Source organism: Stegastes partitus, unplaced genomic scaffold (genome assembly GCF_000690725.1).
Source record: "Stegastes partitus isolate 25-593 unplaced genomic scaffold, Stegastes_partitus-1.0.2 Scaffold949, whole genome shotgun sequence".
In the NCBI taxonomy this organism is placed as follows: domain Eukaryota; kingdom Metazoa; phylum Chordata; class Actinopteri; family Pomacentridae; genus Stegastes; species Stegastes partitus.
The window spans coordinates 267,135-291,860 of record NW_007578680.1 but is presented as its reverse complement, the minus strand read 5'-3'; the positions used below and the strand labels follow the sequence as shown (position 1 = coordinate 291,860).

General features: G+C 40.5%; 3 protein-coding genes across 3 annotated transcripts; 2 read left to right on the top strand and 1 right to left on the bottom strand.

The window, feature by feature from the left end:
* Positions 1-311: 311 nt before the first annotated feature.
* On the bottom strand, positions 312-8,016 carry LOC103366488 (von Willebrand factor A domain-containing protein 7-like; the record flags this gene model as incomplete). Its single annotated transcript, XM_008294232.1, has 12 exons — positions 7,933-8,016; positions 6,851-7,052; positions 6,486-6,758; positions 6,292-6,385; positions 6,052-6,186; positions 4,184-4,370; positions 3,912-4,087; positions 3,686-3,798; positions 3,474-3,590; positions 1,065-1,256; positions 840-972; positions 312-473 (listed from the first exon to the last, which is right to left on the bottom strand). Coding segments are annotated over exons 2-12 (1,762 nt in total), but the record flags the coding sequence as incomplete, so codon positions are not given.
* A 6,651-nt stretch (positions 8,017-14,667) lies between these two features.
* On the top strand, positions 14,668-18,059 carry LOC103366486 (abhydrolase domain-containing protein 15-like). Its single transcript, XM_008294230.1, has 3 exons — positions 14,668-15,402; positions 17,017-17,246; positions 17,348-18,059. The coding sequence occupies exons 1-3, from the start codon at positions 14,668-14,670 to the stop codon at positions 18,057-18,059; spliced, it is 1,677 nt and encodes a 558-aa protein (XP_008292452.1).
* A 3,047-nt stretch (positions 18,060-21,106) lies between these two features.
* LOC103366484 (abhydrolase domain-containing protein 15-like) lies at positions 21,107-24,501 on the top strand. The gene is made up of 3 exons (XM_008294228.1): positions 21,107-21,844; positions 23,459-23,688; positions 23,790-24,501. The coding sequence occupies exons 1-3, from the start codon at positions 21,107-21,109 to the stop codon at positions 24,499-24,501; spliced, it is 1,680 nt and encodes a 559-aa protein (XP_008292450.1).
* The last annotated feature ends 225 nt before the right edge of the window (positions 24,502-24,726 follow it).

Genomic DNA, 24,726 nt, shown 5'->3' with positions numbered 1-24,726 from the left:
CACCCCGGCCAACATGCACGCACTCGTAGAAACAAAAGCTAAGCCTGACGTGCGCCACAAGAAGGAGCTTCTTGGTAATTTCAGCTCAAGTGAAGCCATGAGAAACAAACAAGAAGTAACAGTCTGAGCTCCAAACCGTATCAATGAAGCTATTTTAAATAAAATGCTAAAAGCATGACCCAAACTATTTAAATATGTGTGCTGCTGTAATGCTTCTTGAATGAAATATACAACATTTTTCACAAATAATAACTGTTTGGTATCATCAAACTTGTAGCTGAAGGCTGCAGGTAACAAATAAAAGTATGAACTGAGTGTCTCACCGATGACCTTCAGAGTGTAGGGATTAGTTGACACCATATTTATTTCCCACATTCCAACTTGTTTGTTGAGCTGCAGAGTCTTGAAGTTGCCCACAGACTGTGATGTAGAGATCAGCGAACCTGATGAGTCGGTGCTTTGCTGGGATTCACCTTTAGGCAAAAGAGCTCTAGTAATCAGTTAACATGATTACATTTTAACTGTATAAACACAGATTTGATTGGCTACAGCAAGTATATTTCAAACATCAGTACACACTCAGATCAACTGATTTGTTTAGAACAAACATTTAAGAAGTTTTAAAATCGGTGACTGAATGAATAAAATGCATTTCCAGTCCAGTGATGACAGCGATTCTGTGATAAATGCTGTTTTGTTATGTTGTAGGGAACAATAGAGATGACCAATGTTGCACACATATTTTGTTGACTACAAATGAACAAAATGGCATATTGATGCTAAACTGATGCACAGAATGGTGTGATGAGTATTGTCTATGAGGAGAAAGGTAGTGGTACCTGTGGGGCTGATGACAGTGAAAGTGATGGAGCTGCCAGTGATGTAAACTCTGAGGTTTGTTACAGTTTCATCCACTATAAAAGTGAAATTATCAGCCTTTCCTGGGTTCCTGGCTGCCTGAAGAAGAGTCACCTGGGAGGGAAAGAGGTCAGAAACAACACATGAACCAGCTGAAATGTTTGAACTGACTAAACTACCGAGTGTCGACACCTTTGTGAGCGTACCAGAGAGGGGCTGGTGGACTCGGTTATGATGCTAACAGCTGCTGGAAGTTCACTCTTTGTGACTTCAATGGCCTGACCTCCTGAAGTCTGAGCCAGGTCTCTGTACAGCTGAGCGTCTGAAGCTGACAGCCGATCGGACCGTCGCCTTCTCCGCCGATTCACCGCCCCTGAGTTAGTAATGAAGAAGTTCACCTGGAGAGAGAAAAAAGATGAAAAAAAGGTTCACCAAACCAGAGAGGCCTATAGTAGCAGTTAGTGTGAGTAGAAAAACAGAAGACCATAAAACAACTTCTTTCAAAGAAGGTACAATACCATCCCCTGCTCTTTATTTCATTAAGAAAAATCTAAATGTTTGAACTAATTTGTGTCCCTGACTAATCTGTTACTCTATGAAATGTCTGAAAACAGTAGAACACATCCATCCCGGTGTCCAAGAAAACAAATGATGTTATTGATAATTTCTGATCGTTGTTGAATATTCTATTATGTACTTTCAAACTGTTAAAAAATAAATAATAAAAAAAACATTCAGTCAAGAAGCAAGTAGCCGTTACTCTTGTTTCAAAAGCTGGATTTTTCAAGAAAAATTACTCAGTTAATTAAAACTGTAGCTAGTTAATTTTGGCAAGTTTGTTTCAGCTCTACAGCGTTTGAAGCATAAATTGGTTCCTTTGCAGGTTCAGAATAACTGAACAGACCGAGGTGTGCTTCATAGAAATAATCCCATCTGTGCAGGTGAGTAATAAACAACCTACACGTCTGACTCAAGTCTGAACCAACAGTAAAACATCAAACGATGAGGAAAAAACAGAACAATATATTGAAAGTTTTCAATCATAGACATGTTTAATTAACTGGCTGAACCCCCTAAAAAAAAAAAAAGAAAAAAAGTCAGAAATGACACCATTTATCAGGGCAGAAAGTGTGAAAACAGAAAGAATCGATGGATTTTCAAATATTCTCACACCTTTTCAACTAATCATCAGTGGTATGTTGTTCTATCAGGAAGCTAAACCAGATCTGGGCTTAAAATCATGACATTGCATCAACATCACTTTATGCTACACATCTTATCTAAGAATTTGCAAAAAAACAAAAAACAAAATAAAATAAAGTAAACCATTTGCTTGAGCCAGACTTCGTTAAAAACTTAAAAAATAAAAAATAAATAAAATCTGCGATCCTGATGCAATACTAAAGCCATTAGTAACTTGGTTGCAACCAGCAGTCGCATGACAAAACTGAGGGAGTTTTCAGCTGAACTTCAGGCTTCAGAGGTAGAGGATGGAAACAAATTAAAAATGTAAGTAGTAAGATATCTGTAGCACATAGAGCATCTTTTTTTTTTTTAACACAGTGTTTCCAAGTGCTTTCTGTTTTACATTAAACTTTTGTTTTTTCTTTTTTCTTTTAATGGTTTTTGGCATTCTACCTCTGATATACTGCACAAAAGACATTTTTGACTTCTCTAGTTCTAGCCATTGTTGTGCTTGTTGTGGGATTTTTTTTTTAGAATTGAACAAAAGACAGAACTGGAGATATGGTTAGGATGTCTAAATAAAGTTTAAGCACAAAATAAGACTAAAAATATGATGTGTAAGATTTAAGCATGACCAAATAATGAGATCAGATTGTATGATGGGTAAACTGAATGTATGAATATACTGAACAAACCTGTGTAACAACCCAACCCAGTAAAATCTACAGAAGCCTGAGGCCTGTTTTCAGGCGGGAATACAACAGGCCTGACGTGTACACACTCTTCATTAGTGTATGAGCTCAAATAAGGACACCGTGGCCTTGCACGGCCTAGTAAACATGGTGCCCAGGATAGCCAAAAACCCCATCGCTGAGTGGATGGAGGGGAGCATCGTAGCTGCAAAGTCTCAACTTACACAGTGCTAAGCAAGAAATAATGCTGACTACGGGCTTTTTGATTGCTATTGAAGAAAATGGGTTGGGTTTTTCGGGGAAAGGCGGGGAGTTGGATGAGTTTGTAAATGTATATAACGACATATAACACATTGTTAGCTAGCCAAGTCTTGAGCTTTTGCTCATGTTTGTTTGTACAGCCTCTGTATTGAATAAACACTATTCATATCAGACTCTGAAGACTGTTTGAAGATATTTTCCTTCTTGTAAATCTTTCTCCAAGACCCAAAGTATTTAGATAAGAAGTGTTATTTTGGGTACCTGCTGCCTGATCATCACCAGCCCATAGCAGGCAGACTGAGTCACGACATGCTGCTTCCATAGAGGAGCAGGACTTTATATTGGAGTGAAAAATAAGCCCACTGTGGATAAAAATTGAGACTAAAACAAACTCCCAGAAGCTGTTTGGAGTTCAGAGGAGTTAAGAAATACAGTAAAAAAAACTCTTCACAGACAGATGTGTGTGGTCGCACCCACCACTGATTGCATCCTCTCTATGAGTGCGATCACGGTGCTCCTCAGGTTTCTGTCTTTAGCAGGTGCATCGGTGAAGAGGAAGATCTCAGAATTCAAAGGAGCTCCAGATAAAGCCAGCTGTGAGAGAAAGAGAACATCAAATGGCAAAGAGAGTTTTAATTGAAACTATTTACTAATCAGCAAGCTTTAGAAACAGCCACAAATCTCAGCACCTGAAGCCCAGAAAGACTCAGCTCCGGGTTGTCTCCTCCACCGGATGCTGTTAGTGTGTTAATGACATTCTTGAAAACCGTGGGGTCTGAAGTTTTTATCAGCGGTCCAAATTCTGAAGATCATTTGGGGGAAATAGGTAAGAAGTCTTTTATTATTCATCATATCGAATGTAACGAGACAAGCACATTTATACAAAACCAACCTGTATGAACCTGAACGTCCTACCTGGATCGTTGAAAGGCACCAGGATGTAAACTGAGGGCTCGTTCTCCGTTCCCACCTCACTGTTGATTATAGAGGAAGTGACGCTTTTCACTGCCTCGATGTCCTCGCGCATGCTGCTTGTGGTGTCAATGACAAAACAAAGAGCTTTACTGGATCCTCTGGAGATTCCCACCATCCTGAGGGATGAAGAGAGAAGAAACCGGTGAACCAAAGAGAACCTCAGTAAACCACCTCACAGTACTTAACTGAAACATGCAGAACTTGTTTCGTACTGCAGGAACTGTTTGTCACCAGCAGCCCCTCGAAGGTCTTCCAGCAGCTCGCTGGTTGCAGCTACGGCCATGTTCGCTGCTTCAGTGTGGAGATGTCCATGGTCGGAGCTGAACGTGTCTTTGTTGATGCCACCTTTAGGATCCAGTTTACTAGTTTGATCAACTCCTCCTCCATGACTGCACTTTCCTTTTCAGAAAAAAGTAGAAGAGAAAGATAAATAGGCCTGGAGAGGCAAGAGAGAAAAAAATCTGATTGTTTTTCATTTCGGCCACAATGGACTGCAGTGATTGTTTAGTGAACATACTTAAGCTGTGTGTCTGCTTTGATTTGCACAGACTGCAGCAGCACACACAGCTGACTCAGTACAATAAATACACAGTGAAGGCGAGGTCATGGACCATCCCTTATGTCTGTGAGAGCAGGGGGTGGAAAATGTCTCTGAGCCAGAAAACACATCAGGGAAAAGGGGAAATGAAGTGGGCAGAACAAGAGAGAGAAGTGGAAGCTAAGCTGATGGAACAGAAAGCGAATAAATTTTTACTGCTGTAGTGATTTAGCTGTCTGTATTTATTGGCCTCAAACAGCCAGTGGATGTGTATCCAGACGGAGAAAGACGGAGGATTCAAGCGTATAAAAATATCACAGATTTCATCACCATCACTGCAGAACCATTGCCATCACGATGCTAAAATGAAAGATGCAGTTAAGCTCATTTAGTCAAATTTCACTTTTGTTTATTTGACCCTCTGGGGATATCGGGGACATTTTTGTCCTCTAATATCCTCAAAGGGTAGTAAATTAAAGCATCCCCAGAGGGTTAAAATAGCTTTTCATAACACATTTGCATTGATGTATGTATGACGTGCCATTCTGTGTATGCTTTGTCATACATGATTTGCAAAATGGGGCTGCAAGGTGGTTAGCACAGTCGCCTCGCAGCTAGCAGGTCGCCGGTTTGTGTCCCGGTGAGGACACCCGGGATCTTTCTGCGTGGAGTTTGCATGTTCTCCCCATGAGGTTAATTGGTGATTCTAAATTGTCTGTAGGTGTGACTGTGAGTGTGCTTGGTTGTCTGTCTCTAAGTGTAGCCCTGTGATGGACTGGCGACCTGTCCAGGGTGTCCCCTGCCTTCACCCTGAGTCACCTTCAGCCCCCCACGACCCCAGTGAGGATTAAGTGGTGTACAGAAAATGGATGGATGGATTTGCGACGTGTTTTCTGTTAAGAAATGTGATTCTGAAATGCTGCTTAAAGGATGATGTTGTGTTTTGTCCTGTTACTACACAGCAGAGTTTGTGGATTTATCAGCTGCAGTGACAAAAGAAGTGAGTATCTTTTACTCATGTGAAAGTAGCACGACTCTACTGCGAGTTACAGTCTGTCATTCAAAATTTAGCTAAGTAGAAGCCCAGAGTTTTAGCTTCAAATCACAGTGATAGTATGAAAAGTAAAAGTGGCAATTAGCCCACAAGATGACTTCTGTCAGTGTGATATTAGGTCATTATCACGTATCCATTACTGTGAGAGCAGCTGTTCAAAATTCTGCTATCATCATTATTATTATTGTTATTATTATTTATTTTTTACAATTGTTGGGTATTTTAATCTGTAGCTATTATTCAAAAATGCATCATACTTTATAAACTGAGCATATAGTTTGTATGGAAAAACTCCCATAGCTGTCAGATGAATGTATGCGACTAAAAAGTACAATATTTGGCTTTGAAATGTAGAAGAATAGAAGAAGGAGAAAGTAAACAAATCTTGCAGCAAATCACAGAATGGAAGCCTCAGGTGAACCTCACATCTGTATGTTCACATTCTTGTATCAGAGTGAAGAAATGCTGCTGTTGGCAGACGAACAAACCTTTGGGTTTAGTTGAGACAAAAGGCACGATGCCAAAGTAGCCAGAGGTCAGGATCTGCTCCTCTATGATGTCCTCCAAGATGTTGTTGGTGCAGTCGTCTCCGTTGCAGCTGCGACAAGTCGCCCTGCTCTCGTCTGTGAAAACGTAAAACAGCATTTTAGTCGTGCTTTCTCTCTGATCACATTCATCCTTCATTCCTCATCTGCTGACACAGACGTGACATGATAGCATCTCTTTACCTGTTAGGTTTCCAATGCTGGTGTCTGATCTGATCAGATTGGGATTTGGGTATTTCTTCCCCAACTCCACCCAGTTGCTGTGGCTGTAGAAGTCCTTCATAAAAGAACAGCGTTAATAATGATCCGTTCACGTTTCTTTTTAAACTGTTAAAACAGCATTAAAACATCATGCATTTGAAAATGGTGTTACATACCTGTAAAGGATGCATGACCTCTCCCAGTTTCTTCCTCGCTGCCTCGTAATTTTCCTGCTTGTTGCTTGCTTTGATCACTTGTACTCCTTCTGCGATGATTTTCCTTCCTTGAATAAAGTTCTCCTCATCAAAGTGGAAGCTTGCATTAAGAGCGTGGCGGATGTCCACGCGTACATTCATCAGCGTGATGAACTGAATGGCTTGGCGGAAAGCCTTAGACGACTGTGGAGCGTTACAGGCGACAGCAACGTTCTCCACAGTGAAGGGTTGAGTCTGAAAACGCAGACAAAGTTAGACTATATGAACATGACTCAAAGAGATGTCCTATTTTCTAATGAAAGAACTTCACTGAAGTGGATTCTTACTGGAGAAGTGAAGTCTGTGCCCTCGGTTTGGGCCAGAGCTCGGCACGCCTGCACTGTGGCATTTAAAATGGCCCTCTCAGTAATCTCCAGGTGACTCTCAGATTTTTCTGGCAATATGCCAAAACCATGAGCTCCAGTGTGCAGGAGCAGCAGACACAACACAGCCAACCCTGAAGACATCGTTCCTCGAACCTCAAACAGTCTGAAGAGAAAAAAGCAAACACAGTTAACTTGCTGTCCTCTCAGTGGCTTATGATGCAGATTAGTTATCGGTCTCAACAACATCTGAAGGCGAGACACTACAGGCAAAATTATGCTTCATCCATGTATTGGCTCATTATGAGATTTTAGGATTTGCTTCCATAACATGTCTTCTTTTGGACTAGTGGAAGGAAAACATCCAAAACACACAATAGGACCTCATTTTACTTCATTTTCTCTACTGGATGCAAATGAGTGCATATTTAAACATAACAAGCAAACTAAACATAACGTTTCAGAAAAACTGTGACATAAAAAATAATGTAAATGATCAGCTGGGAACATTTCATGGTGACATCTGTTAGTTAAAATAGCATAAATATGGAATATTTGGAGTTTTGCAATGCATGTCTTTAAAGGCTGTTTTCTCAAAATGAGTTTTTTTCTTAAATTATACCCTGAGCCAGAAATCTCTACTTCATTAGCACATAAAGGTTTTAACAAAGGGATTCGTTCATATTTTATTCACAGCCTGATTCATACATGTTACTCCTTAAAAAAGAGCCAAAAATTGTTTTTTTCCGAGCTGTTGACAATGATCTCCGGTTTATGGAGCTATAAACAGAGAAATGAAAATCCCCATTGTATAAAAACAAATTGTTTCTAATATGTAAATAAAATGAAACAACAGTTCTAGAGCTGGATTAATCAAATATTTGAATTTCTATTCTGAAAATTACTCTATATTAAGGCATTTTTTCAAAATACATAAAATCCTTGATTTGCACATTTAAACATAACATTTCAGGGAAAAAAATGTGTAAATGTAAGTAGTGAGCTGGGGATGTTTTATATAAATGTCTGTAATGTAAAATTCTTACCTTATTTACATATAGCGCGTCTCCTCTAAACCAACAGAATCCATACAGGTCACAAATGCTGCAGGTAGGCGAGTGTTATGTTTCAACACTGCGTTTTGTTTTGTTTTTTTCTTTATGTAGCGTTGGAGCCTAAAGGCACTGCTGTGAGAAATGAGACAGACAATATAACTCTACAAACAAAATGCAATAAAGCACATTTCTATTTTAATGATCCAGAATGATCCACTTCATCCAACAAACATTTAATGTGCACAAACTCTGTTGGGTTGTCTGTTTAAATTTGTAAGGTCCATACCTTACCATGTTAAGCGTTATGTGACGACATATGTTGTAAACTGCGCTATACAAATAAAATTTAATTGAAACTCCTATATATTCTGATAAATCCTAAACTTAAACACTTTAAAAACAAACCTAAATTCAGAATTCCTTTCTTTGGTCTAATTTTAATACAATTTTCTGCATAATCAGGTGTCTTCTCTTACAGTCATTTCCTATAAGTTAAAGAGCTCCTACCGTGATGCTGTCCTGCTCAAAGAATAGTTATGGTGTCAACACCTGCACCTGTAAAAAGCACCACGTCCAGGGCGGGGTCATGCAGGACTCGTTCTACCTGTTGCTATGGAATGATTCTGCAGAGAGCCAACAAAAGGGGAATCTGGACAGATCTCATCAAGACATGAGCCCCTCTGAAAACATGACTGGAAAACATTTGAGAGGTCCCTAACATATTGACAATCTGCTGTTTGTGCCATGAATTTCTACTTTTCTGTATCGTTTATCATCATGGATCAGATGTAAAACTAGACTGTAGATTGATTGATGTGACTCCTACACCAGGATGATTCATCTTTAATTTACGGTTGTAAACATACCAGCATGCACTTACAATTAGAAAGACAAAAACAAACTTCTATGATGCCAACCGCCGAATTACAAAACAGAGCAAGATGAACAAAGTTTCCCACTGAGCTGAATCGCCATGTTTCATTTCCCTGTTGAGCTGTCAGCATACAGATATTTCAAAATGAAGACATTGCAAACTTTTGATTTTGCAAAAAAAAAATCCACGTCCATCAACTTGGAAGAACCAATTCAAACACTTCGTAAATGTTGTTTCTGAGCACAATTTCAGACACAGAAATTCAAGATGTGAAAATAGAAGAGTGATCTGACTTAGATTTCAAAGCCCCACAAACAAAAAGTTTTTGATCTGTTTTGCTTCCTTGATCTGACAAAACAGTTACCGAGGACTTGATCGATCCTTCTGCAGAAAATAAGATATTTTTACTGAACATATTTTCAGAGATAAGATACACAACTGATACAAACAGCGTCTCTCCTCACTGCTCTTCACGCATCCATGGTGCTGAACAACAAACAGCAGCAGCTACTTTTTATCGGTTTTGTTTGCTTACTCATATTATCCATATTGATGTGATTAATGATAAATAAAAGCTACATCAAGCTCTTTATAAATGTGCTGATTGTTTAAAAAGTGATAAAGTGTTTCTGTGTATCTTCTAAATGAGAAACATTAATGTAATCTTAAAATCTCTTTATTGTTAAAGGCACTACAGCACTGGAGGGTGTTGCAGCAGTGATGCTAAGAAATCAGCTGATTAGTTCCATTTCAAAATGTTCAGCATTGGTCATTACCAGGATGTCTATCAGGGGCTTTGTGGTGATTAGTCAGGATCAGCTGCTGGGGCCCTACGAGCTACTGCAGCTAACAAGTTTGTAAATGACTTTGTGTCATAGACCTGGCAGGAACTAGTTATAGATTGAACTGAACCCGCTAATAAAGGAGAAACTTACAGAAGTATGTTTTTCAGAAATCTGTGAGTAAAACAGAAACATGGCACGCCTCAGAACAAATATTACTGTACAAATAACTCCTAATTAAGTACTGCACAATATTTTTTCTACTCGTCTAAAGGCTCCTGTTGAAAGAAGAAAAGTGAATAGTGCTTTGCTGTGTTTGTTTTGTTCCTCATGACCAGTGATCAAAGCCACAATATACCTGCATGACACAGTTATCAATTTCATTTCCTTCCTCCTTGGCTACAAGTTGACCGACAGCATATTTGTAATTGTAAAAACATGATTAATATCGCGAGGCAGGACATCGTTCACAGTGAGAAATATCATCTTAAAGAAATTCAATTTACACTTGAAGTTCAGTTTCCTTGTTTCCGGGAATCAGCTGTGAAACCGGTTGAATCATGTTGTGCCAGATTTCTAAAATATAACCCTGATGATTTCATTGGCTTGGGTTACAAATTTAAAAATATTTGCAGAAAGCCGTAGTTACCAAACAATGGTTTGTGGTTTAAATGAAGACATACGATGCAGGTGTGGTCTAGTGAAACATGCTTTCGTATTGCTCACTGGAGGCTTGACTCACAGTCAGGATGTATTTACCTCTGCTGCTTTTAATCATCCCAACGGGAAATGTTGACGTATTCCACCAGAGGCTAAAAATGATCATATTCTGTGGGAAATTGTTGTCCAAAAATCATAATCAAGATAACTAATAGCTGCAAATGTGTCATTTGAGAATATTTTTACTTGAAACAAATGACTTTTGACATCGCCTAAAAATCTAGCCACACCGTTTATAAAAATGCTAAAGAAGTGCTATGATGGATGGCTGTCACATTTTAGGACTCAGTCAAATAAAAAACTACATCTGTCTACATTTAAAACAAAAGCATAACTTAATGACTGATTGACTTCAAAGGCGTCACATAAGAAGAGATGCGCAGGGTCCACATTTTACTATCCTAAAATGAAACAGCCTCTACTGATTACACCTTGTGGCAGCTGTGGCTCAGGTGGTGAGCTAAAGATTGGAAGTTTGCTCCTCCGATCTTTTTGCCAAACTATTTCGGGGCAGTACAGTGGCTCCCTGGTAGCACTGTCGTCTCAAAGAAAGTAGGTTCTGGATTTAAACCTGCTGGTAAACTGGAGCTTTTCTGTGTGAAGTTAGCATGTTGTGCATCTGTTTGGTTGTTCTATAATTGGTTAATTCTCTTTGAGTTAACCCTGCAACGGATTGACAACCTGCCCTGGGTGTACGCTAAAGCAGGTATAGCAAAGAAATGGATGGCGACAACATCTATGTGTCACAAAATGACCAAGTTTGTGTACATTCTATGACTTTTAGTATTATTGATCGTACAGAGGGCTAAATTATCGCACAAAACAAATAATTATTGCACATCTGGGAACACAGTTTGTGAGTCATCCAGCTCTACGGATGCATGCAAACACTAAGTCCCACAACGTCCCTTAAAATCTAAGAACAATTTTGTTTGGAAAAAAAACCACGTGACAAGAAAGTTAGATGAAAAGATCAACCCCACTCTAATGTCTGTCCAACTAATATCTGACTACAGGTCGTCCCTCTGAGCGATCTGCTAGAACAAGTAATAGAACAAACGTAATCACTCAAAACAGCCATGGAAGAATTCACGTGACAAAGACTTTTCTCTGCTTAGATTAAGGAAGGATTTATATATTGCACACAATGGAGAGCACATTTGCTGAAACAGTGGGCGTGGCAGGTGGTTTGCCTCAGCATCCGTGCAGCTTTAAATTCCATTTGCATTCTCTTTGTTGGGAACAGTCCTGCACTTAACTCCCCGCACCACACCTTGTTTTGGTGTTGAGTAAACAAATGAGATAAAACCATGGTTAAAAAAAAAAAAGCGACCTTCACAGGTGGATTTTGCACCACAGGACAGAGACAGACAAGCTGTTTGCAGTCCTTCTGCTAAGCTAAGCTAAGTGACTTACATTTGACAGGGTGGGATCAGTCTTCTCATCAAACTGTATTTCCAAAACTGTTGAACAAATATCACTTTCTGGATATACAGATGCCACCACATCAGGAAGAAGCTTCAGATGATGTTCTGAGTGACAACACAGACCTTTTAAATGTCTAAGAAGCAGATCTGGAGAGAGATACGGGCACCCCACCCAACTATACTTACTACCAGTAGGGTCATAGTTGGAGACGCTCCTCATCTGCCGGCATCATGTTGCAGTGACAACAATTAGACAGACACAGAACACCACATCCCCTGCAGCTCTGCAACAAACACGACACCTGAAACACAAAGACATCCCCTCTCAGAGGAGCGTCATGTTTTACGTTTCTGTGACGACCCATGGTGTTTATGTCGTCATATGTGGTGGACTTGTACCAGTTGTGTAGGAAGATGGCCTGTGAAGGTCCAGCTGAAGACGGTTCTTCAGAACCACACCTGCCAGACATCAGTGACGATTGCCCTGGAGCTCCCGACCTACTCTTAGCGTTCTTCTCCCCGCTTCCAGTCACATCTGATTGGACCACCACTCAGTTCCCTCCTCCAACACCCCAGCTATCGCCACACCTGCCTATAAAATCAACCTGCAACCTCTCAATCGGGGCTGCCTGGGATTTAATGTGTTTTCTGCTAGATAGCTTCGACACTCTGTTAGCCTTCGTTTGGTTCTTTGATTTTTAGCAACATTGTTTCATTTAATGCCATAAAAGTCAAACATCTGATTGTCAGGTTTACACTCACAGCTGAATGATAAATTCACATGAGATAGAACACAAGTTCATTAAAAAGGGAGGAATCCTCACATTCCTCTTGGACTGTCATACTTTCTCCTGGAACGTGTCTAGCTTGTGTAACATTTGTCATCTGTAGATTGTGTCTCCTCCTTGATAATCACATGTATGAATCAGTTACTGTTGTGTAAAAGAAACCGATTCATACACGTGATTGTTGTTGTCGTGTCTTTTGGGAGAGAAACTTATCTGGACACTAATCGCATCAAACACAATCGACAGATATCATGCAGGTGGGACGCAGCTTTATTAAAAAAAGAGCATGTCTGGATTCTTTTACTTCATTTCTATTGCTGACAGGTTGCACCAGAAATGTGTTTTTGCAGTAAAAGAAGCAGACAGATGATTGCACCACAGGACTGACTGAGAGAGGACAGCATCTCAAAAAGTCTTACACAGTTTTACTGTCCAATTATCAGCTTGTAATAGTAATTACACTCACCTGTACCGGAGGTGTTGCACAAATAAAGCTGGATTGACCGATTATTCCTATTGCACTGGACTAAATCTAGAACTTCAAACAGTCTTATTAAAAGAAAAGTAGGCTTGAGCAATATGTTTTGTTTGTGTGTAATTTGCAGTGACACTCATCATTTTAAATGCAGGTTTACAAAACGTTCTGTCGTCATTTAGGCCCTTGTTTTCATTTCTGTAAATATTTTGGGGTGTTTTTGCCTTTTGGACAGCCATTAGTAAAGGGGAGAGGGGACACACAAAGGGAGACAAATGCACTTACAATTCCTGCACTTATTTTATTTTATTGACGCATTAGTTGAATTTATTTGTATTTATTCATATAACAGGAACATAATGAGAAACATAATTATTCTGAGCATTTTGCCTTCACTGAACTCTAAGTTAATGGTAGTGGCAGAATGGTGTGTGATATGTGAGTTTGTTGCTGAAACACTGTTTTATTTTTTTTTTTCACAATATCCAGCTGATGAATCTGAGTCCAGGATGTGCGAGTAGATCTGTGACTTTACAGGTGGAAGCTGATGTGATTCAATTTGCAGTTTACACAAGTGAGAAATTTGAAAACTTGATGTCTGCAGTTCACTCTGAAATGTGACTTGTGATTGAAATAGGAGAAATGTGAGCAGACACATGTCATAAACAGGATATTTCTTGTACATTGTATGTCAAGAAGAGATCTGAATCTTACTGGATTTTAGAGCCAAATTATGAGGATAACCCTGATACAACATACATTTTAATGTAAAAAATGACCTTATTTACCTTAATTTTTGTTTGTATGTCTGTTTGTGTTCGTAAAGACATGAAATGAATCAGACATTTCACAGCTAAACATTAAGCATTTTCTATTTTCTGAACCTTGACAATATCTGAAAATCAGATTATTATAAATAACTATGAGTTGCTTTCATAATAACCGGCAACATGTATGTAAAACTGACACGTATGTAATAAGTGAACTTGAATCGGTATAACTCCTGTTTACAGATTGTACAGTTTGGTCACACTCTGGTATCACACCACACAAACTTCTGATTCAGTGTTGATAAAACATCAGCTCTCATTAGCTATTTCTTTTATTTTATTGACTCCATTTAAGAAACAGCCTCGACTCTGCTCCCTTCAACCACGTTAAAATGGAAGTGAGAATGTATATTAAGTTTATGACCTCTTTATACTGTCAGAGTGAGAGTAAACCTGTCAAATAAAAATTTACAAGATGCAATTCAACAGTCCAACACTGTAGCGACTCATATTCGCAGGTAAACTGAGGTTAAGAATGTAAAAGAAACAATCAGAGACGTGCAGCAAGGTCACAGACTACGATCGCATACTGTTAATGGGACAGATTTATGTGGTCTGTGTTTGTTCAGTTTCTATCAGAGCTTGTAAGTAAATGATTTATGGAGGGAGGAGAGACGGAGGGGGAGCAGCAGAGTGGACAGACCACAACTTACATTTCCTCCACTTCTTTTTTTTTGTGTCTCTTCATTGCAGACTGGTTTCTATGCAGAACATCAGCCAGCCTGGACTTTAACATGGCTTCCTGAAGAAGAAGAAAAAATAGGAGTTAAATTTCTCTAAAGAAATCAAAGTAAAACACTGAATTTAACCACAGTCTTCTGTATTGACTAATGGCGTCATTTGTGTGGGATTTGCTGTTTTTGCTCCCGTCCCTGCTGCTCGTCCTGCTGTCCGTGGCCCTCCACCGCCCCACAGTTCGCTGCTGGACCAGGTCGGCTGTCCAAGCTGCGGCCTGGAGATTCTGGGTCACCGTCTGTCTGATCCTGGAGCTGCCGCTGCATAAGAACACAAGAAGAGAGGGGGCCAAACCAATCGGGTGGGACATCTCATCGGGGTCAGCTCAGGCCTCAGATGGACCCCGGCTCATCTGCAAACACACCGCGTTGGCCAGATACCTGCTCCGACACTGCGGCCCTCTGGCCAGGTCCAGACTGGCCAGCTGGCCCAGAGGAGACCCCCACCTCCAGACTATGTCCAGCCTGCTGTGGGGACAACAGGGGGACACGCTGCAGTTCACCAGAGACCACCTTCTGCTGAGGGACGGGGGCATCGTTGCTCTGGACTGGGCTGTGGGGACGAGGCTGGGTGAGGCCAGGAGGAGGTGGGAGGGTCGGAAGGAGCAGCAGTCTGGGGGGAAGTCGCTGGGCTGCTTCACCCCGACGCCTCCCGTCCTCCTCCTCATCCCTCAGGCCTGGGGAGGGCTGACCCCCCACATGAAGGCGCTGTGTCACCAGGCCATGCAGCAGGGCTTCTATGTGGTGGTGTTTCACCCACGGGGCACCTCGAGCTGCCCGCTGACCACAGCTCGACTCACCGAGTTCGGAGACCCAGCTGATCTCGAACAGGTAAGAAAATCTGAATCCTGTTTAGGGGAAGTTTTCTTGTGCTCACAGGACGGAGTTATTTCTTCCTGTTTTATATCATGATAAAGTAAATAACTTTTGTTACTGGACTGTTAATGAATAGACAAGCTGCAATTAGATTAGATGAAACATAAAAGAGAAAACGCCCAAAATAAAAGTTAAAAGTTTATACCTTAAACTATTAGACAATTCAGCAAATTAGCACATCTGTAATGACATAACAGCTCATCTGCATATTTAAACAAAATTTTATTTAAAAAAAAAAAAAAACTGCTTGTAACAGCAATTTTTTTTAATGTAAGTAATCAACTGGGGGAGATTTTTTTTGTAATATGTTTGTTGGTTTTACATGTAGTCAGTGGTTTGCATTAAAAAAAAACATCTGAGATTTAGAAGCTGTTTTCTTCTCCTGGTATGAAAGAGAAACCTCCACTACAGGAGCACATACAGACACTAAGCTTTCTGATTTAATTTCCATCTTAACTCTGAAGGTTTTTGCAGAGTTTATAAAGAGTTTAGTCATATATCATTCACAGTCTGATTTACAGAGGATTATATTCCTAAAAACATGATGGAAAATTGCATTTTTTTTTTTTTCTGGCTGTTGACAGGATTATTCTAATTCACTGAGTGATTAAAAAAGACATTCAAAGCTCCCCTCTGCAAAAACATTTTACTCTTGTATGTCAATTAAATATTTAACACCTGATTTGCATATTTAAAAATAACATTTCTCAAAACTTGTAACACAAACAAATTGTTATCAGCTACGAATGTTTCTTGGTGATATGTTAATTTTTAGTTGTAAAAATATAGGAAACTTAGGGGCTGTTTTTTGAACATATTTTTTTTCTTCTTACTCTGAGCCACAATCTAAATGTCATTACAGACGGTTTTGTTAATTTATCATCCGCAGCCTGACGATTTTATTTCTGAAAACACAAAGAAAATTGATTATTTTTCTGGCTGTTGACAGTATTTTGGAATTTATGGAGCATTAAAAAGAAATATCTAAAATTCCCTTTGTGAAAAACTTTGACTCTAATATGTCAACACAATAAAACAAGAATTTTTCATCCATGCTTTATCTAATTTCCAATCCTAGAAGTGTATGCAAATTAAAGCACTTCTACACACATTATCCCTCCTTGCATATTTAAACACAACATTTCAGAAAACTAATTGGAAATAATTAACTGGGAAAGTTTTATGTTGATATCTATTAGTTAAAACTGTCACTTGACTCATTGTGGTTTCTCTCCTTGAAGAAATAATTTGCTCATTGTCAAGTATGTTTACCACAAATCTTATTTTAGCTTCTCGGCAACTAATATTTGCAAATTACCACTAAATATACAAGTTAAAATGAAGTTGATGGGAATATATGTATACTCTATATTTGTTCAAAAAGCATTAGAAATACGGACATTTTCACAGTGATTTATCTTCAGGAGACTCTTACTGTCTGCACAAAGTGTCACTGAGAGAAGGTTTTATTCATGTTGTTGTCATGTTGCTGCAAAGCTGGCGTTTTGTTCATTCATTGTGTATTTTTTACCTGGTGGTGATTGTATCTCTGATGTCTTCCCTCTCCAGGCTATATCTTACGTGCACAGCCGCCACCCGTCCTCTCTGCTGGTCGCGGTGAGTGAAGGTTCAGGTTCGGGGATCCTGCTCTCCTACCTGGGCGAGTGTGGATCCAGCACTCACCTGACAGCAGCAGCAGCCATCTCACCTGTGCTTCAGGGACAGCTGTGGTTTGAAACAGTCATGCCTCCGGTTTATCGGTGGGGGGCACTATTTCACCGGAAACTGCAGCTCAGCAGGTGAGAGAAATTAGAGCAAAATGAAAATATATTACAACACAGATTTGAATGTGACATGAATAGAATAATGTCTATATTTTTGCTTCCACATCTGGTTTAAGATATACGAGTTCCTTCAGAGGAGTCCTGGATGTGGACCGGGCCCTCAGCTGTTCCTCCCTGAAAGACTTTGAAGAAACTCTTTTCTGCCCTTCAGTGCAGCTTCAACCAAAATCAAACTCTGGACTGAGCTCAGGATCTGACTCCCCCCAGGGCCTGGCACCCTCCGTGGTCTGGGCACTGGGAGAGAGAGCTTACCCAGCCAAGGACTGGGAGAGCTACTGGGAGAGGAACGAACCGCTGAGGGATGCAGATGAGGTGGCGGTCCCAGTGCTGTGCATCTGCAGCAGCGACGACCCTCTGCTCCCACCTACCTCCACGCTGCCCCTTCCCCTCTTCCTGAGCAACCCTTACTTCCTTCTGGTGCTGACGGACAGAGGAGGGCACTGTGGGTTCACTCTGGAGCAGACGGAGGAGGAGAAGAGGACTGGAGGTGAGCAGGTGGAGGAAGGTGTGTGGAGTCACATCACAGTTCTGGAGTACTTCAGAGTGGTGGCTGATTTCCTGAAAGGGGAGCAGAGGGATGGGGGCAGCTGGAGCGTTCCACTGGACGAAAACAGCACAACAGGGCAGAGGAGCTGGATCAGAAATGTGGCTCCTCCACGCAGGAGGAGAGCCGCCATGACAAGGAGGCCAAGACCACAGAATGCTGAACAGATGTACGAGGAGGCCGATGAGGGGGAGTTCACCTGGAAGAGGTCGTATACGCGCTGAGAGATGGTGAAGGAGGAGAGCTGATCAACTATGGACACATTTTTACAAAATATTTATCTGCAGCTGGATTCTTAGGATGACGAAAGACAAACAGAAACAGCAGAAATGGGAAAGTGAGCAAAAAAACAAAATTGTGAGTTAAGAAAGAAAAATGTGTAAAACTACGGTTGTCAAGAAGAATCATGGTTTGGAAAAAATTGTCTGACATTTAAACAAAAAATCTCTGTATGTAGATTTTAAAACTAAGATCATCATTTTGTATTTATTAACATTTATCCAGACAAGTTACTTAACCCTATTCAGGACTTTTGGGGTCTTTTGGACCCCAGGCCATTTGGTTTAGGAGACAGGTGTTGTTTTTCTATTTGTGAAGATTTTTTTTTTTAATATAAAAAGAGAGACATTTGTCATTCATTTGGAACCAAAAACTTCTCAGAAAATATATTTAACATCGTATAAAAGTCTACAATGAATACCAACAAATATTTTGCACATATTCTTTGTTGGGGTCCAATGGACCCCCAAAGACCTTCTACACATGGTAACATGAAAGTACTGAATAGGGTTAATAAAGCAACAAGTTTTCAAGCCATGTAGCTGCTGGCTGCTTTTAATAAACCCTCCCTTTATATATATACATAAAAAAAACAGGTTAAACAACTTGAGTAAGTCTTTCTTTGTCTGGGCTTGAAACAACACTGTAGCACTAAATCCATTCAAAAATATTAAACCTCAGGCATTTTCAAACAGTGCAAAGCTTTCACACAAAGGTTTTTTTTTAATTTTTTTAAAAAAATACTTTGTTGAGGAGCGTTCTGACACACAAAACACCACGAGACCAAGAAATATTAAAATTACTTTATTACAGATGATTCTTTATCCAGTAGCCCTCTTCCAACAAAAAATAGTAATTACAAACAAAATATTACATTTATCCCCTAAACTTTGCTTCTGAATTTCTTTTATACATTTTAAATCACTTTGTCATCTGTAAGGAATATCTTTTCTCTTCTGCTATGCAACATTCAGATTTTTTATTTTTTATTTTTTTTCTTTGCACAATCTATACAATTTCATACAGTTTAATACAGATCTCTGGACCAGGGAGAATAAAACAGCAAGATCCACCAAATGACAGGAGATAAAAGGAATACTGATAAACAGACTGTACAGAGACGTAACCCTGCCTCCCGCCTACTTTCAGCCAATGGCAGCCGCCCCTCAGCACGCCGAGGACGGGATCACAGTAGACTCTTTGATCTGGTCAGTCACTTGTGCAATCAGTGCAACTGATCCAGTTCAGAGCGACCAAGGTCTAAAGCTAGACTCTGCCCTCCTTGACTGCCTCGCAAAACACCTGCTGGGAGTTCTAGTAAACACAAGAGAAGGTCTAAAAAATCCGCCACTCGTTTGGCCCTCTGCAGACATCATCTGGAAAATAAAAGAATGACCTTTTTCTGGCATAAAAACACTAAAGAGCTTGAACAAAAAAAAAAAAAAAGGTTGATAAAAGATGTTGGGTACAGTGGCAAACTTTCTGTTTTCAGAACTGAGCCAACAAAACTAGGATTATATGTTTTGAGTGCAGGGTGGGAAGTTTGTTGTTTTTTTTAAAAAGAAGGCAAAAACAATGAAGTGCAGTGTGAAAATACTTGGTGTATATTCTGAAAAAAAAAAAAAGCCCAAATAACGTCAGTGGATCCCACATGACCGAGAGTAACCGTTTTCTGTCTTGTGCAAGAATTTGGAAGCAATTGGAGGTTGTAGAGTGCACCAAATATTGTTTTAGAATTCAGCAGTTTTTTTCAGATTCTTAAAAGACAGTTCTTTCTCTATATTATAACCTTTACTTCAGGCCTGAGAGTCTTCTAAAAACCACGGACCTCCTAAACAAAGACAGCTCAAGTCTTCTCTATCGGGTAGAATAATGTCAGTAAAATATAGCCGATGCTACAGCAAAGGCTACACCTAACTAGATTTCAAATTATGTGCAAAAATCATCCTCATACACTATTAAAGAAAACGTTGCCATTTCTTTAAGGCAATCTGACCTAAAGTTGTGTTGTTATCATTCACAACAGAATATCTGTAACAAGTTTCCGAACTCGCAGCTGCAAGTGAGACAGTGAAAACTCAGCGGCTGTAACTCGAACGTCCATCTGACCGCCGCTGGTCTGAAGCCACACCATTGTGCCCGCATCGCAACTTAATTTGTCTTTGATTTGTCAATTAGATTTCCATATGTTCAAATTCAAAATATACACTATTAACACGTTTCCTGTACATTCCACCACTGAAGAAAAATCATATAATGCATAATCTCTGCATTTTGCAATAACACTTCCATCTTTATCTTCTCTATAATCCTTCTTTTTTCCATAGACTTATATAATAATACATATATATATTTCTTTCATCTTTTTTTTTTTTNACCACACAAACTTCTGATTCAGTGTTGATAAAACATCAGCTCTCATTAGCTATTTCTTTTATTTTATTGACTCCATTTAAGAAACGCCCTCGACTCTGCTCCCTTCAACCACGTTAAAATGGAAGTGAGAATGTATATTAAGTTTATGACCTCTTTATACTGTCAGAGTGGGAGTAAACCTGTCAAATAAAAATTTACAAGATGCAATTCAACAGTCCAACACTGTAGCGACTCATATTCGCAGGTAAACTGAGGTTAAGAATGTAAAAGAAACAATCAGAGACGTGCAGCAAGGTCACAGACTACGATCGCATACTGTTAATGGGACAGATTTATGTGGTCTGTGTTTGTTCAGTTTCTATCAGAGCTTGTAAGTAAATGATTTATGGAGGGAGGAGAGACGGAGGGGGAGCAGCAGAGTGGACAGACCACAACTTACATTTCCTCCACTTCTTTTTTTTTGTGTCTCTTCATTGCAGACTGGTTTCTATGCAGAACATCAGCCAGCCTGGACTTTAACATGGCTTCCTGAAGAAGAAGAAAAAATAGGAGTTAAATTTCTCTAAAGAAATCAAAGTAAAACACTGAATTTAACCACAGTCTTCTGTATTGACTAATGGCGTCATTTGTGTGGGATTGTTTGCTGTTTTTGCTCCCGTCCCTGCTGCTCGTCCTGCTGTCCGTGGCCCTCCACCGCCCCACAGTTCGCTGCTGGACCAGGTCGGCTGTCCAAGCTGCGGCCTGGAGATTCTGGGTCACCGTCTGTCTGATCCTGGAGCTGCCGCTGCATAAGAACACAAGAAGAGAGGGGGCCAAACCAATCGGGTGGGACATCTCATCGGGGTCAGCTCAGGCCTCAGATGGACCCCGGCTCATCTGCAAACACACCGCGTTGGCCAGATACCTGCTCCGACACTGCGGCCCTCTGGCCAGGTCCAGACTGGCCAGCTGGCCCAGAGGAGACCCCCACCTCCAGACTATGTCCAGCCTGCTGTGGGGACAACAGGGGGACACGCTGCAGTTCACCAGAGACCACCTTCTGCTGAGGGACGGGGGCATCGTTGCTCTGGACTGGGCTGTGGGGACGAGGCTGGGTGAGGCCAGGAGGAGGTGGGAGGGTCGGAAGGAGCAGCAGTCTGGGGGGAAGTCGCTGGGCTGCTTCACCCCGACGCCTCCCGTCCTCCTCCTCATCCCTCAGGCCTGGGGAGGGCTGACCCCCCACATGAAGGCGCTGTGTCACCAGGCCATGCAGCAGGGCTTCTATGTGGTGGTGTTTCACCCACGGGGCACCTCGAGCTGCCCGCTGACCACAGCTCGACTCACCGAGTTCGGAGACCCAGCTGATCTCGAACAGGTAAGAAAATCTGAATCCTGTTTAGGGGAAGTTTTCTTGTGCTCACAGGACGGAGTTATTTCTTCCTGTTTTATATCATGATAAAGTAAATAACTTTTGTTACTGGACTGTTAATGAATAGACAAGCTGCAATTAGATTAGATGAAACATAAAAGAGAAAACGCCCAAAATAAAAGTTAAAAGTTTATACCTTAAACTATTAGACAATTCAGCAAATTAGCACATCTGTAATGACATAACAGCTCATCTGCATATTTAAACAAAATTTTATTTAAAAAAAAAAAAAAACTGCTTGTAACAGCAATTTTTTTTAATGTAAGTAATCAACTGGGGGAGATTTTTTTTGTAATATGTTTGTTGGTTTTACATGTAGTCAGTGGTTTGCATTAAAAAAAAACATCTGAGATTTAGAAGCTGTTTTCTTCTCCTGGTATGAAAGAGAAACCTCCACTACAGGAGCACATACAGACACTAAGCTTTCTGATTTAATTTCCATCTTAACTCTGAAGGTTTTTGCAGAGTTTATAAAGAGTTTAGTCATATATCATTCACAGTCTGATTTACAGAGGATTATATTCCTAAAAACATGATGGAAAATTGCATTTTTTTTTTTTTCTGGCTGTTGACAGGATTATTCTAATTCACTGAGTGATTAAAAAAGACATTCAAAGCTCCCCTCTGCAAAAACATTTTACTCTTGTATGTCAATTAAATATTTAACACCTGATTTGCATATTTAAAAATAACATTTCTCAAAACTTGTAACACAAACAAATTGTTATCAGCTACGAATGTTTCTTGGTGATATGTTAATTTTTAGTTGTAAAAATATAGGAAACTTAGGGGCTGTTTTTTGAACATATTTTTTTTCTTCTTACTCTGAGCCACAATCTAAATGTCATTACAGACGGTTTTGTTAATTTATCATCCGCAGCCTGACGATTTTATTTCTGAAAACACAAAGAAAATTGATTATTTTTCTGGCTGTTGACAGTATTTTGGAATTTATGGAGCATTAAAAAGAAATATCTAAAATTCCCTTTGTGAAAAACTTTGACTCTAATATGTCAACACAATAAAACAAGAATTTTTCATCCATGCTTTATCTAATTTCCAATCCTAGAAGTGTATGCAAATTAAAGCACTTCTACACACATTATCCCTCCTTGCATATTTAAACACAACATTTCAGAAAACTAATTGGAAATAATTAACTGGGAAAGTTTTATGTTGATATCTATTAGTTAAAACTGTCACTTGACTCATTGTGGTTTCTCTCCTTGAAGAAATAATTTGCTCATTGTCAAGTATGTTTACCACAAATCTTATTTTAGCTTCTCGGCAACTAATATTTGCAAATTACCACTAAATATACAAGTTAAAATGAAGTTGATGGGAATATATGTATACTCTATATTTGTTCAAAAAGCATTAGAAATACGGACATTTTCACAGTGATTTATCTTCAGGAGACTCTTACTGTCTGCACAAAGTGTCACTGAGAGAAGGTTTTATTCATGTTGTTGTCATGTTGCTGCAAAGCTGGCGTTTTGTTCATTCATTGTGTATTTTTTACCTGGTGGTGATTGTATCTCTGATGTCTTCCCTCTCCAGGCTATATCTTACGTGCACAGCCGCCACCCGTCCTCTCTGCTGGTCGCGGTGAGTGAAGGTTCAGGTTCGGGGATCCTGCTCTCCTACCTGGGCGAGTGTGGATCCAGCACTCACCTGACAGCAGCAGCAGCCATCTCACCTGTGCTTCAGGGACAGCTGTGGTTTGAAACAGTCATGCCTCCGGTTTATCGGTGGGGGGCACTATTTCACCGGAAACTGCAGCTCAGCAGGTGAGAGAAATTAGAGCAAAATGAAAATATATTACAACACAGATTTGAATGTGACATGAATAGAATAATGTCTATATTTTTGCTTCCACATCTGGTTTAAGATATACGAGTTCCTTCAGAGGAGTCCTGGATGTGGACCGGGCCCTCAGCTGTTCCTCCCTGAAAGACTTTGAAGAAACTCTTTTCTGCCCTTCAGTGCAGCTTCAACCAAAATCAAACTCTGGACTGAGCTCAGGATCTGACTCCCCCCAGGGCCTGGCACCCTCCGTGGTCTGGGCACTGGGAGAGAGAGCTTACCCAGCCAAGGACTGGGAGAGCTACTGGGAGAGGAACGAACCGCTGAGGGATGCAGATGAGGTGGCGGTCCCAGTGCTGTGCATCTGCAGCAGCGACGACCCTCTGCTCCCACCTACCTCCACGCTGCCCCTTCCCCTCTTCCTGAGCAACCCTTACTTCCTTCTGGTGCTGACGGACAGAGGAGGGCACTGTGGGTTCACTCTGGAGCAGACGGAGGAGGAGAAGAGGACTGGAGGTGAGCAGGTGGAGGAAGGTGTGTGGAGTCACATCACAGTTCTGGAGTACTTCAGAGTGGTGGCTGATTTCCTGAAAGGGGAGCAGAGGGATGGGGGCAGCTGGAGCGTTCCACTGGACGAAAACAGCACAACAGGGCAGAGGAGCTGGATCAGAAATGTGGCTCCTCCACGCAGGAGGAGAGCCGCCATGACAAGGAGGCCAAGACCACAGAATGCTGAACAGATGTACGAGGAGGCCGATGAGGGGGAGTTCACCTGGAAGAGGTCGTATACGCGCTGAGAGATGGTGAAGGAGGAGAGCTGATCAACTATGGACACATTTTTACAAAATATTTATCTGCAGCTGGATTCTTAGGATGACGAAAGACAAACAGAAACAGCAGAAATGGGAAAGTGAGCAAAAAAACAAAATTGTGAGTTAAGAAAGAAAAATGTGTAAAACTACGGTTGTCAAGAAGAATCATGGTTTGGAAAAAATTGTCTGACATTTAAACAAAAAATCTCT

Coding starts and splice junctions, on each gene's coding strand:
- LOC103366486 (XM_008294230.1), top strand. CDS start 14,668: ATGGCGTCATTTGTGTGGGATTTGCTGTTTTTGCTCCCGTCCCTGCTG. Junction 15,403..17,016: donor ACCCAGCTGATCTCGAACAG/GTAAGAAAATCT, acceptor TTCCCTCTCCAG/GCTATATCTTACGTGCACAG. Junction 17,247..17,347: donor CGGAAACTGCAGCTCAGCAG/GTGAGAGAAATT, acceptor ATCTGGTTTAAG/ATATACGAGTTCCTTCAGAG.
- LOC103366484 (XM_008294228.1), top strand. CDS start 21,107: ATGGCGTCATTTGTGTGGGATTGTTTGCTGTTTTTGCTCCCGTCCCTG. Junction 21,845..23,458: donor ACCCAGCTGATCTCGAACAG/GTAAGAAAATCT, acceptor TTCCCTCTCCAG/GCTATATCTTACGTGCACAG. Junction 23,689..23,789: donor CGGAAACTGCAGCTCAGCAG/GTGAGAGAAATT, acceptor ATCTGGTTTAAG/ATATACGAGTTCCTTCAGAG.